Raw genomic sequence first — 15,000 nt, forward strand, 5'->3', positions numbered from 1 at the left:
TTCTTTCCATCACCTCTAAATCTTCTGTGTGTTGGCGATGACCGACTTTATCTGAAATACTTGAAAAGGGAAAACGGAGGAGAAAAAGTGTATCTGGTATGAACAAAAAAAGAGCTGACAATAAACTCTGGCAAAACATATACAGAAATACTGTTTAAATTTGAAAAAAAGCGAACACATTTGTAACTGACATTTGGTAGCGCTGACATTCCGTTAGCCTCACCTCTAGCATTAGAGGGTCCAACAGGGCATGCTACTCCTTTATTATATTGTAATAGAAAACTTGGGTATCCATTGAACAAACGTTCTTTGTGTCAGAACAATAGGGCAACCACGACACGTCCAAATTATGAACGTTACTTGAGCATTAACGATAAGAAAGCATGAAAAATTCACGACTGGACGGCATATGAACCTATGCCCTCCGCCATAAAGGTAAAAAAAGTAAAGTCACTCTAAAGTCTCTGAGGCTGGTATCAATGAAAGCTGACGGTGCACCCTCAATTAGTTGGGTTCATGCGTTCCCGTGAAAGGACTCTATGAAATAAATGCCGGGCTATAGACGAAAGGGAGAAATGATCCTCGCAATTATCTGGACAATTAAAGCAATTTTCTCTTGTCTCTTCTCATGGGTTCGAATCCCTTTGGAGCCACCTGAATTTTCAGGTGTCAATAAAAAGATAATTGCGTAAATTGTCCAGGTAAGTGTGCGAATCATTTCTCTCTTTTGTCTTTAGCCGGCATTTCAATTATATACATTTTCTTAAAAGATATGGAAGATTGGGAAGAAACAACATGATAAGGTGATTAGGTTTTGGTTCTCGCGGACAGTGGTATTTGAAAGAACAAAAGGTTTGCCATTAAGACAAAACGTCACCCAAGCCTAAAGTGACAGAATAGCATAAATCAAATACACATAACTCACAAGCAAGTCAAGTTTTGTTTTCGACTCTGATTGGACGAAAACGTGGAGTGGTGAGATTTTTCAGCCAATTCCTCACTACGCGTCCTAATTTAAAACATTCTCATTTGATACTCAAAGACACGGTGATAATCAACACGTACCTTCTCTTCTCTTTTTGCCTTGTCTTTTCACTTATTCACTAACTGTACTCCCACAAACAGTGTCATCTGTTATGATGATTATGCACTCAAAACATCATTTCCCGTGCAACGGTGTTAAATTTGATTTTTGCTTTCTTTATATCGTTGCTTCTTTGAAAAGACAAGGAATTTCTCTAAAATTAAGTTAAATAATTGAATCCAGTTTATTTACTATTAAGAAAAATTAAGTTCCCGAGCAAGTGGTGCGAGCATTGCCTTGTCTTAACCCAAATATCACGAAAATATCACCCAAGAATAATATTATCGCCTGTTGCAACTTACCTTTCCTTAGCAAATTTTCTGATAAGTGACGGCTGATTGGCCATACGGTCTGACATTTCGTCAATAATATCTCCCCACTCTGAAACTACAGTGCAACAAAACGAAAAAAAAAGGTTTAAAAGCTAGCTATGGATCACTGTTTTTCTTGAAGTCTCTGACTTTACAGCGTTCCCTCTTCGTTTAATTTTCGACTGTTCATGCAAAACGAAAAGACCGTCCAACAAACAATAAAAGATCGACTTAATAATGTAAAATTTAGGAAGGCAAACCCACCTTGACTTTCAAGTAATTGAATCTTGGTATTGAGAGCACCGACTGCAAATAGGAAAAAGGTTGGGCAGTTAAAAAAAGGGGGTCAAAACCGCTGTTCACCCAAGAAAATTCTTGATTATCTCAACATTACGAAATTAAGAGAAGTGATCCTAGCACTTAGCACTTTTAACTCCAAAATGGTGCAGCACATGTCCTATAACTTTCTCAAGCAATGATGCTGAAGTTGAGCACTCAATTAAAAGTCCAAGCTGAAAAAATATCAATACTCGGCATGAAATAAAGAAAGAATTCACGGTTTTGCAATGTCTTCATGGCCCACACCCCGAGTACTTAAAAGCTCCAAATTTATTAGACGATCTGATACTACTTCCTGTACTTTCCAAGATTCAGTGAATAAACTACCTATTCCATTAGCACAATTTATCTTGAAGGTTCTTAATAGTTTTCGCTTCAGAGTGCTCTTCTCTGGTAAAGTCTTCCTCAGAATATAAGGTAAGCAGAATCTATGTTTTGATACTATTAATGAACTTAATGACAAAAAATACTAACAAATTTGAAACTTTATACACTTATTTTTAGTTCTATTACTTGCGCAAATTGACATTCCACCTGAATGAATTTCCCGTGGATGAATAAGATAACGTTACATAATACTTCAATTTAATGTGGATCTCAATGAAATGGGCGTTTTTAAAAAGCATGTCGCCTTCAAGAACGAAACATCTGCTATTTTGAGCAGCTACAGTCAACTCTCTCTAAGACGGACACCATCGGGACCGGCCACAGCTGTCCGTCTTTGAGAGATGTCCGGCTTAGACAGTCGACGTAACATGACCACAGGAATTTTAAGATAATAATGCTGAACCTGTGCACAGCGAATACGAGTCTGTTTAAAGTTTGTTTTAAGTTATTTACTTGAACGAAACCTACCTGTTTTAGAATACAATACAATTTGGTTGTCACCTCCAAGTTATTTTTTTGCTTAAAGCACGCCCACTAACACCCTGCGAACAGAGCCTCCTTTTGTCTTTTTCTTTACTGAGGAGGAGAAAAGTAGGCTCTGCCCGAATCGCGTCAACTCTTTGAAGCCGCCGCAGCCCGAGCTTCTGGACTAGTCAATCTTGTTTCCTCTCGTCAAACCGGTTATTCCAGTGCGAGCATCCGTTTAGTGACAAAACCGATGGTTATAATTGAGCCCGCTGTACCATGAAAAACCAAGATGGCGGCGAGATCTGGCATATTAGGCTTGGGTTCGAGACCGTATCCTGGCAACATGAAGCACATATTCAATAAAGATCTTACTCGATTTATGCAGAGCCTTTCTCGAGAACGCCAAAATCGAGCAAGCAAAATAAAGGCTCTGCTTGCAGGGTGGCCCACTAAGAAACGTTGCCAACAGCCTCTTGTCATTGTCTTACAATACACAGACGGCATCAGAGAAATGGTGAAACAAGTGGAATTTGTTTGCAATTTCAATCTCTACTCTACTCAATTCTTCACAATCCTACCAGAATATCCAGCACTTGGAGATGGACTGTACTTGCGCACTCCAGGAGTCACACCGGACTTCAATGTTGGTGTATGCAGAATAAATGGCTGGTTGGTTGAAGGTATTACTTTACCTAGATTAAAATTCAAAACTATCAGCCGTAAGAAGGCAGAGCTTGAAAGTATATATAATAATAAAAGTGAATGATAATGATAATGATAATGATAATCACAATGACCATGACAGTGATAATGATGATTATGATGGCGCAGTGGTGAAAGCACTCGCCTCCCTGTTGCCCAGGTTCAATTCCCGGACCTGATAGACCCTTTGCATAAATGGCGCCCACATTCTTGAGAAAAATCCTTTGTCTTGAAACATAAACACGAGGCTAAGGATGTATACAGTATTGTTACTCAAATTTGGAGGCCATTTATGCAAAGGGTCTATGCCATAAGTAAGTTGAGTTGATGTTGGTTTTCTACTCTACTTCGAGGGTTTTTCTCCGGGTTCTCCGGTTTCCCCCCACAGCATACAGCTGATTTCAGCTGGCTGTTAGCTGTGCTTAAAGGTCATACATGGACCCGTATAGCGGCTGCCAGAGGCGCCACAACATGCCTTCGGTTTGACCTTGTTGAGCTGCGTCGTTGCTGACTTCTTTGCGACGACGACTAGCGAGACTTATTATTTATTAATAAGCAGAAAAACCAATGGACCCTAAGCACGATGAATGCTATGTCCTATAAGGGAATCTTTGCTGACGTCATTGTTTACATTTTGTTAACATACGAGTTCGCTCACAGGAGGCGTCACGCTATTAGGGACTTGTCAGAAATTAGCAGGGGGAGGGGAGGTCGAAAACAGGGGAGGATCACAGTTTTTTTGGCTCGATCCGAGGTGAGCGATCCGAGTTGATCAGGTCCGACTTTTGTACCTGCCCAATTTAAAGTCATTTGAGCCATGTATCCGATTCACCATTCATCACCAACAACTGACGGAACCATCAATGCCTTCTTTGGGAAGCTTGGCACATTAGGAAACGTCACCTCAAAATATGACTTTGCTCTATAGAAAGACTTTTCAATTATTCCATCTCGTTCACATCCTAAAGTACATGGGCTAAATAAAGGTATCCTAAATATATATATCGGTACGAGCAGTTTCAGAGTGAAAATAGAGAATGGAAGATTCCCTGTTGCATGCTCACGTTGTCATCAAAACCTAAAAGTTAGTTATTTCACGTCGTTATGCAAAGTACCGCAAAATTATGTGCCTAAATCTGTGCTGCATGTGCCACACAATTATTTTATTATCTTTTAAACAATGATATTGTTATATAGCTGAGTTTTTTCCCCCAGCAGCGCGCGCTCTCAGGGGTTACTTTGAGGTCACATGACATCTAACGATAAAACTTTCTCCCCCCCCCTCCAAAAAAAAGTCTCTTAGCGGGCAACAGTGCAAAGTCTATGACGTCAGAAGTAACAGTGCACTGTTACCCGCAGATGTTAACTGACGACCGCCGTTGCTGTTGCCGTTGCACATTTTTCTTTTTGTGCTATATAACAAATCACGTCATGACTGGTCCCGAGGGAAACAGTTCATTTTGTTTCCCGAGAATCTCAATTTTTCCCCGAGGCGCAGCGTAGTGGATTTGTGTATTATTCTTCATATCAGAGTTTTGTCAAAACATGTCTAATTAATAACAAGTTTAACTACAGATGTTTCAATGTGTAAAGTATAACAGTTGCGGTTCCACTAGCCCTTTTTCCCTCAAGAAAGTAGGACTTTACCCAAGGGGAGTGCTTGTTTTGTGTGTGACCGGTATTCCCACAGTGAAAAACTGCCATGAGAAATCATTATGGATACATCAAAGGAAACAAAAGAATTACCCATGACATTCCCAGACTCAATTGGTATGGTTTATCTATGGTTTATCCAGCTACAAAGCTGTTCCGCCAGTCGCGAAGCAGCAAATGTCAATAACAAGAAACCGCATAATTTGGAGCGTACGCTTGAAGGTGAAATTGGCGCTGAAGCCGCGTCACGTTTACTCCTCTCAGTAACAAGCATGGCAAGCTTTCGAGGTTCTCTGTGAGTATTTTTCGTCTTTGCCTTTGAATGCTCTTTTCGATTTCCTCCAGTAGGACAGACATTTAGAAAACGTCTTTTCTCCTTTTCTACAGCAACTTGAGACCGGAGGATACAATACAATACATACTTAATTGACCGCTCCCCATAGGGGCTTTTCAGGGTCAATGAAACACAACAACAACAACTGTTAAGAATCCCAACTGGCCGGAGGCAAACCAGTTGGCTATTTACAAGTGCAGCTAGGAAGTTGAACCAGGGACTACCAGGAACAAATTCGACGAGTGGTCAGAGCGGGTCTTGAACCCGGGATCTACGGATCTCAAGGCAAGCGTCCTAACCACTGGGCAACACTGCCCCTCTGGATGAGCCTCTCTGGATGAGCAAGATCCTGGTTTTATTCCAAAGCCGACATCATCCCGTGCAGGAGAATTACTTAAGTCAGCCAGCAATAGAAGCATACGTTTCCTATCCTCAGTACTATCGGCCTAGTACAAATAACCATGGACCCAATGACTGATCCGTGCATTTCCCGGTTGTGGATATACATGATGAATAAACTTTCCCGCCAAATGCTTCTGGGTCAAAAGTTCACCTCGGGTAAGTATTTGTAATGTAACCGATATATCTAACCTGACCAGAAACCCAAGCCGATCCCAATCCAAGCCAATTACCCACGGGGACACCTCGGGTAGAAGGTATGTGTAATCGCGAATAATTCATACCTTGAGCATCATCTGGCAGCGCTGAACTGGAAATCGACAAGTCCATCTTCGGTGTGTTTTCAAAAGGCGAGTTTCTTACCGGAAACAATTGTCGAGAAGTAGGAGATACTTTTGAAGGTGTGCTTGACAGACCATTTATGCCCGAAACTAAAACAAAACAATGGAAAGCAAAAATAGCAATACTAGATTTGAAAAAAAAGGGTTACTTGAGATTACAAAGTATTTAGTTTTGCAAAGGGGGTTATATCATTGCCGAGCACGTTATGCAGGCGCCACCGTGTTCAAGCCCAATCTCATTACGGTGCAATGATCTCGAGGGGTGTCAATAAAATTTGAAGTCAGCAGCTAGTCTGCCTCCCAACCCATGATCTGTTTATCTGCAGATTTTTCAGGACCCATGTTTTCAAAAAGAAAACGATAGGTGGTATAGAATATGCCATTTATTATAGACAGTGAATATCCAAATTTAGCCAAGTAGCACATGTATGGTCATAGAGAGGCAGGGACCCAGCCTGGATCTTGAGGTATATGAATTTCTGAATCAATTAAGTTATTTTTAGATAAAAAAAAAGAAACAGAGGTTAGTTTCCAGATGTCTGCATGGTCAGTAGGCAGTCACCCCATCACCAAATATTGAAAGTGGCTTTCTGCATGTCAGGTGCTGTAACCCAACACTTTTTTGACGTTTGTTTGTTTGCTTGTTTTGTTTATTGTTTTGTTTTGTTTTTCTTTCTGTTTTTGTTTGGGGGGGGGGGGTGTCCTTGTTTTTCAATCCCTCTCTATTCATCTCGCGAGTGGCTTGAGTGCAATTTAACTGCCAATGAGGAGTTTGCAGGTTTTCCAGGTGATCTGGTGACGTAATTTGGAGAACTGGGAAGAAAAATTTTAACGCCGTATCCCACAACCGCGCGCGGCCTTAGGTGTTGTTTCCAAACTCCCTGCAGTATTGCCATCGCCAAAACTCAACAGATCATTACGTGTCTACCACATTTCCTGTTACTGTATGAACATTCAAGTAGACCCGACAAGATCTAACCTCGCCTCTGCCATGTTGAATTCGAAAATAAGGCCGCGCGGGGTTGTGGGATACGGTGTTAAAATTTTTCTCCCCAGTCCTCCGAATTACCTCACCAGATCACCTGGTTAGTTATGCGGCAACAACTCTTTTAGCGAAGGATTGGAGCAAATTTCAACACTAGCCCAGAACGCCTCAAATCGTCGACACAAGGACACGAGGTGAAAAGTAATTTTCTTTTACTTATTTTCGTCGCTGTAACCTGGGATTAGCCGATTTTTCATGTTTCCTATATAAACCCTGCAAATTGTTCACTGGACAACCCTCTCTTGATGGTTGGCATGGTATTCAATCAGGTTTAGCTCTGACCTTTCCTTGGCAACTCTGTGAAGACGATCACAACTCATAAAATGTGCTTTGGAGGCTAAAATGGGCAATTCCATAGTCTACTGCACATACAAAACTCTTGTTAATTTTTATGCCAATATATAGTCTCACTTTACTAATGAATTGCACTTCGCATATATACAATTCGTTTAAAAACAAATTAGTGCATTTGGAATGTAAATGTTAGAAATAGGCAACGCTTCATCAAACCTGTTGCTCTAAGGTGATCATGGCTGAGATCAGTAAGTGGAAATGCCTCACTACCAGTCGACAATCCAGTGCCATTTATCAGAGTTGATCTGGTGGGCAGCTCGCGGTACTCTGTGCGATTCGACACAATTGACGATGCTTCTGATTGGTCGTCAGGGATGTCATCTGTATCCTTGCTAGGTTCCTCAAATTGTTCATTCATTGAGTGAAGCTATAATTGTAAAAATATAAGATAGAGTGAGGTTTGCAAACTCAGCAAAATACTGTATAACCAGAATGCCATTCCACATTGCTCGTTTTGTTCCAAAGCCCAAAAGCCAATGTCCAAAGCTAACTGTTCATCAGGGATTTTTAAAAAAAATGAAGTTCAACTTGGTGGTTTGATGGTAGAGTAACTGAATGTTATCATTGTCAAATGAATGTTTATCGTTGATTTGAAAGAAGTTGTCTTTAATTACTTCAATTTTATTTAGGGAAAACTAAAAAGTAGGCAACGCTTTTGTCGGCGGTAGGTTCAGTACTTATTGAATGCACTGAGTCGTAGTAATAAGACATTGGTCTTCTTCCCCCTCTGGCATTTTTTCCCTTTAAATCCTGATTACAGTCACCTCGACACCTTTTCCCAGGAAAACGAAACAGGCCTGCACCTTTTCCTAATTACTTTTTCAGGACCCTTGTGCTTCAGTAAAATGTTATTTTTATTTTGGCAAGTTCACAAGCTGGACAAGGTAACAATTTCCAGGAATATTTCTTTCCACCTACTCGTGCGCCTCAGAACGAAGAAAGCCAACTGCACTGTGAAGAACTACTACGCTCTAAGAAATGTTTGGAAGCTTTAAATGATATGTCCCCAGGAAAATCACCTGGTACAGACGGCCTGTCATGTGAATTTTACACGATTTTTTGGAACGATATAGGAGAAACACTGACAGCGGCTTTAAATTTCTCTCACAACACAGGAAAACTCGCTATATCACAAAGACGGGGAATTATCTAAGTCAAACGTAAGAAGGACGCATATCCCAGTTTGATTAAGAACTGGTGCCCTTTATCTTAAAGTTAAAATGCGATTATAAAATTGCATCAAAGGCCACTGGGAACAGAATCAAAAAAGTCTTACCGGAACTTATATCAGAAGATCAGACAGGATCATCAAAAACAGATGTATCAGTGACAACATATGCACCTTTAATAGATAACGTCATCAAGTACGCAGAGAGCACAGGCATACCTGGACTACTATTTTGACACTCTAGAGTGGTCTTTCATAAACCAAGCCCTTCAGCATTTCGGTTTCAGTCTCCCGTTGTTACACTCACTGACTGAAATTCTTTTATAGCAATATCGAAAGCCGTATACTTAATAATGGATCCATGGGCGAGCAATTTCTTTGCGTTAAGTCGGGGTTAGGTAAGGCTGCCCCTTATCGTCTTATCTCTTTATCATATCCGTAGAAATACTCGCTTAAGCCAATCGCAAAAAGAGAGAAATAAAGGGTATCAAAATCCAAAATACTGAAATTAAAGTACGTCAATATGCTGACGACACGACAATGAATTTAGATGGGCCTGATAAATGACTGGATAGGCTCTAAAAGAAGTTGTGATCTAAAACTCTGTCCAGAAAAGAAATTTAAATGGCCAATAGAAAAGGACAAAGCACTAAGCGTATGGCTCACAACGGATCTCTATAAATTACAAAGAAAAATTAGCAAAAACCAAAACTACTTTGGGATGCTGGGAAATTCAGAAGACTTCGTTTATTGAGAAAAATAATAGTACTAAAAAGCCTAGCCGCATCTCAACTTGTTTACATGCTTACGTCTTTACAATCAAACCACCAAGCATTTGAAGAGATTTAAAGAGCATCTTTTTCAATTTTTTTTTTATGGAACGATAAAATGGACAATATTGAACGCCCAACAATGATTGATATTTCGTCCTTTAATAAATCAGTAAAGGTTACTTGGATAAAGAAATATATGGATACAGAAAACTATGGTAATCTTTAATCTAGAGCTGGATAAATATGGTGGCAGCACTTTTTGCAATGGCAATCTCACTCCATAGAGAGGATACTGATAACTTAGAGATAGGTGACCCATTTGTAAGAGAAATCACAGAAATATGGTCTGAGATTTTCTTTGAGAGGAAGATTGTTTCTAAGGATCATTTCCTATCTTTATCCCTTCTGCAAAATTCATTGATAACAACGTACCGATATTATGCAACGATTGGCTTTCCATGGGCATATCAAATGTCAAAGATTTAATGGACGATTCTTTCAACTTTCTTACCCTTGATAGTTTCAAAAGAAGTGAATTTTCAATGCCTCTGAAGGTATTCAGTTTTGGCAAGTTCTGGGCAGCCAAATATGACATGATCGACAGATTCATCAAACTTGCCATACATCCTACATAATGGGTTAGTGCCATCTTTAGTGTCAGATCTTTAATGATGTTGCTGTCTTACAACCTTGTTGCCAGGCTTTGATCCTGTGCGGCAATAATCAGCACCTCAGTCTCCGCTTTTAAGCCACTGCTCGTTAGCCACTGGTTAGTTCTGTGAAGGTCTACATCTGCATCTTTCATTCTTTTGGCGTGTTTCCCATGGAGTGCCTTACCTTCCCACAGTTTAGATAGATGTTCTTGAGCTTGTTGTCGGGCTTTCTGCTTTGCTCTTTTTGCATGATGCGTGGCGAATTCGTGTGCTTCTCTAGGTAATTCAGATAAATCAAACTCTCTAAAAACTTTAGTGCCTCTTTCTGAGCAGAATAAATCTTCTTTTTGGCATCGTACTTTTGCAACAGCCCAAGAAAGGGGTCGTCGGAGCTTTTCAGGAATGTGCTAAGGCCAAAGGTGGCTATCTTGTAGCTCGTTTCCAACTGCATAAGGCCTCTTTCTCCATACTTCCTAGCAACATAGAGTCAATCTACATCCGTCTTTGGGTACTGCATTTTAGCTGGCATGGTTAGAAATTTTCTAGTCTTTGCATCAAGCTTTTTTAGCTCGCTTACTTTCCAATTTACAATGTTGAAACTGTATGCAACCACTGGAACTGCCAGGGTGTTAATGGCTATTATTTTAGTGGTAGAATTGAGCTGGCTTTTAAGGATCAGTCTTGTCCTTCTGTAGTATTCCTTTCTTACTATGTCTTTCTCTTTCATGGTGGCATGCTGGATTCCATCTCCTTCATTTACACCGAGGTACTTGTAGGTGCCCTCTTGTTCCAAGTCTCTTTTACACGTATCAGCGTCAAGTTAAATGTTTGTAGTCTCTGTCAGCCTAGCCCGTTTAAAGGTAGCCTTGGCGCATTTGTCCAGCCCAAACTCTATCTGGATATCATCACTACGTAAAGGTCTTAACGATCTTACGTAAACCAGTTTGATGCTCGTCATCTCTTGCACATGTTTTCAAATCATCCATGTAAAAGAGGTGGGTAACCTTTTGGCCATAGATATACATCACTAACGTGAATTAACGTGAATTTTATACCCGTAACTGCTCTCATTGAGAAGTGAGCTCAGGGGGGCCAGTGCAAAGCAAAAGAGAAGTGGGAACAAAGAATCTCCTTGAAAGATGCCTCTGTTGATGCTTATAATTAATAATCTTGAAGTTAAAGACCCATTAGCATGGTTTAGATGAAGACTTGTTTTCCAGTTCTTCATACACTTCTTCATAAAATTGATAGCAACAGGGCAGACCTTATACAGTTCAAGGCACTTGATTATCCATGTGTGTGGCACACTGTCAAATGCTTTTTTTATAGTCAATCCATGCCGTTGTTAAGTTCTTCTTCCTCGATTAACAATCCTCAATGACCGTACCTTGTTAATTAGGAGCTGTTCTTTACAGCCACAACTTCCACTTTTGCACCCTTTTTGCTCTGATAGTAAAATTTGATTTTCATGAAGAAATCTGTAGGTTCGTTCTGTGATAACGGATGTGAGAATCTTATGCATGGTTGGAAGACAGGTAATAAGGCGGTAGTTCTTTGGATCTTTTGTGTCCTCAGACTTTGGCAATAGGTGAGTGATCCCGTCAGTAAGCCAAGTGGGCATTTCTTCAGGGTGTTCGATGACATTTGTATATGCATTTGCAAGGTCTTGATGGATGCTAGTAAGACTTTTCAGCCAAACGTTGGGGACTTTGTCTTTTCCAGGGGATTTCCAATTGCTGCTCTTGCTGATAGCATCTGTTGTTTCTTCAGCAGATATTGTTCCTCGAGTTTGGCTTTTCAGATCTTCATACAGGGCTTCGTGCCGTTTTAACCACTCTGACTGAGTTGTGGTTGTGTACTTTTTCGCATTCCCATGTGTTACTCCAAAAGGTTTCAACCTCTTGGAACGTTGGCGGATCGTTTACAGTGATAGTCTCCTTATCCAACTCTCTGTAGAACTCTTTTGCCTCTGTTTTAAAGAACCTGTTCTGCTGAAGAAGTTATTTCTCTTCGCAAATCGACGTATTATTTGTGCTTTTGCTTGTATTTGTTGCTTTCTTTCTCCATTTTTTCCTTTCAGAGAGGTTTTTTCCTTTTATTGTTATTGTTATTGTTATTGTTAGAGGGAAGGAATATTTTCAGTCTCAGGTTTATTACTTTCTCTTTTTATGCACTACAGCTGTAGCTCGATTTCCAAGAGAATGCCAGGTTTCCACTAGTCAAGATGTTCATTGATATGAGGGAATTGAAGCCACAAAAAGCTGTTATTGAGTTCATTCAAATTATTTTTCAAAAGGAATCTAAAAGAAAGCTCGATCATCTGATGGCCATGACTTGTCACTACAAAAGGCTAGCACCTGTGGTTACTTTGAAATTAAAGAACCTACTCAGTTTGGTGTGTTAGGCCGATAGCTTTCTCTGGTTTTTGTACTCATGAGATAATCATAATAATTAATAACAACAGTAATCAAGGATTAAACTAAGTGCGGTGCATTCGATTCCTGTTTTGTCATCAATGAGGCATTTGAAAGTACATGTAGTTTTAATTATTTTGGGGAGAATCGTTGTGTACCCTAATTTCTAGTATTAGTTCAGTAACGAAGGTGAAACACCACAAGTATTTTGCCTGTTATCCTGTTGCTAATAAATTTTTATTAAAAATAGTTATGGAATACATGTAATATAATGCAATATCAGTAGTATTTCTTGCTGGATAGCAAACAGAGTGACTCGCCAGCATGTACAGCATGGGGTATTGCCGACTGGTCACCCATTCAGATATTTACCCTGTCCGTTTGACTTCCCTTGGTCAACCCATAATACTATCTCATGAGATCGACGTTACTGTATTTGTGACAGAACAAGATGGCATCCAAACACTGATTAGAAATCACTATCGATACCCGAGGGACATCCAGCGATACTGATACTATTAGAATGCGTTCTCCTCGAACTCAATAATCATGACAATAATAATAGTAATGATGATGAACTTTATTTAAGCGTCAACAGTATTTAGCGCTGACACTTAAACTAGGGACATTGACTGGAGAAAAATCAAATCAAATCAACTCATATTGAATTGTAGGTTGGTTTTTTGAAGGGAGGAGAAAACCGGAGTACCAGAAGAAAAACCTCTCTCAAAGCAGCAAACTCAGCCCACACATGATGCAAGGTCTGGGAATCGAGCCCAGGTCACAATGGTGGGAGGTGTTGTTGCTCTCACCACTGTACCATCCCTGCTCCCCTAAACAGATAACACACTCAATATCACTACCTACAGTTGTCAGAGGTGGTATATGCACTTTTTGTAGTCTTGCACTGGAATCATTTCCTCGCGTGGTCAACACATTACGAAGTTCTTTTATTGAGCCTTCATGTGACTAGGAAAAATATCAACACATCATGTTAGTAGTAAATTGAGAAACTCGTCAGTGTTAAGGCTGCAACGATACACAGGTGCACCCGTGAATCGCAATATTTTTGCCACGATACGAATATCAATATTTAAGCAACATATCTCAATATCAAATGTTATAATTCATCAACATTCAGAAATCACTGTCTTTAATGACTCCTTCGCAAAACTGAGCCCTTTTGTAGCTAGTTATTAAATAAAGAGCAAAAAAGTTGCTTTGTATAGCTTTCGATCTGACACATACATTTGTATTTTTCAAGATACATGCATTGTGTTAATTGTCAGCTGACAGTCTTGCGCACCAACAGACAAACCATGCTGTTCGTTGCAAAATGTCCTCCCGTTGTACATAATTATTCATGTAATGATGTATCGAGATATGTATAGTATAGTGGCTCCTGTATCGGGATATGTAAATGTATCGTGAGAAAATGTAATGTTGCAGGCCTAGCCAGTGTAGAACAAAACATGGTTATTAATGAAGCTGATATTTATAACTAAAATTGAGTCAGAGGGTCTTAAATTTTGTGTTGAGTGATCTCAGGATTTTACTTAGTGTCAACATTAGAAGAAGCATGTTTTAAATGATGTGAATACCTGTAAATGTATGTTTGGAACAGATTTTTTTTATTTTCCTGATAAAATGTGTACAACATGAATGCAAAATAGTGCATTAATCTTTATTCACAACGACCATCTTGACAGAAACTGCTAATTTGGGCATGATGCACCAAATTGTAATAAATTTGTCGATGTTTTCCATTTTAACACTTTATATTATATCAATATTTTCAACTACTGTAATAGACCTTTTGCAACTAACGATCACATGGTACAAAATTCGCCATGCTGGAGGGCAAGCTCATTATTATTCCCCCACTGGGACATTGAAACAAAGAGACCTGAACCAGTCAAGCTTGACTTGCCTTCGTTTTAATGTCCCAGGGGGGGGAATAATAATGAGCTTGTCCTCCAGCATGGCGGATTTTGTACCATGTGATCGTTAGTTGCAAAAGGCCTATTACAAATGAATTGAAAGAGAGCAATGAAATGATCATCTAATTATATTTGAATTGCAACAATTGATCCAGGCCTCATTCCAGCCTCAATTTTTTTCAGGTGTTCTTCCCAACTGCTTTAAAACTATACTGCTACTATGAACAAAAAATCAAGTTTCATTTTTCTTTGGATTTCAATACTATGACTAAACACTAAGTGACCCAAGTTTTACGTCTTAATTTCAAAAAGACACCTGTTTATTTTAACTGGAAATTTCCTATTTAATGGACCGCCATAATACCAACACAAGGGCGGATCTAGGGGAGGTGCACTGGGTGCACGTGCACCCCCCTCGGTTACCAAGAAAAAAAATGTTTTAGTAAAAAAATTCTAAAATTTACAAACAAACAAATTACTGTCATGTTACACTCATAATTCTTCCTAGTAATGTAAGCTTAGCTAAAAAACGGCAAAGTGAATTAAGCTACTAGAGGATATTAAAAGCACAAAAACTGCATTACGTTAGACTTTTATTTGCCTCATCGTTTACAGATTTATCATACTACAGCCCT

The 15,000-nt window shown here is 39.5% G+C and overlaps 2 protein-coding genes across 2 annotated transcripts in view; both read right to left on the reverse strand.

The window, feature by feature from the left end:
- LOC138010371 (guanine nucleotide-binding protein-like 3 homolog) overlaps positions 1–15,000 on the reverse strand; it is a 381,170-nt gene that overhangs the window by 100,269 nt on the left and 265,901 nt on the right. The gene's annotated exons all lie outside the window — the stretch shown is intronic.
- LOC138010657 (uncharacterized) overlaps positions 1–15,000 on the reverse strand; it is a 34,921-nt gene that overhangs the window by 17,657 nt on the left and 2,264 nt on the right. The window contains exons 2-8 of the mRNA XM_068857632.1: positions 13,293–13,394; positions 7,574–7,784; positions 5,962–6,108; positions 3,168–3,281; positions 1,660–1,701; positions 1,387–1,471; positions 1–59 (exon numbers count right to left, since the gene is read on the reverse strand). The exon at positions 1–59 is cut by the window's left edge and continues 26 nt beyond it. Coding sequence (XP_068713733.1) covers positions 1–59; positions 1,387–1,471; positions 1,660–1,701; positions 3,168–3,281; positions 5,962–6,108; positions 7,574–7,784; positions 13,293–13,394 — 760 coding nt within the window. The remainder of the gene's footprint in view (positions 60–1,386; positions 1,472–1,659; positions 1,702–3,167; positions 3,282–5,961; positions 6,109–7,573; positions 7,785–13,292; positions 13,395–15,000) is intronic.

Source organism: Montipora foliosa, chromosome 7 (assembly GCF_036669935.1).
Source record: "Montipora foliosa isolate CH-2021 chromosome 7, ASM3666993v2, whole genome shotgun sequence".
In the NCBI taxonomy this organism is placed as follows: Eukaryota; Metazoa; Cnidaria; class Anthozoa; order Scleractinia; family Acroporidae; genus Montipora; species Montipora foliosa.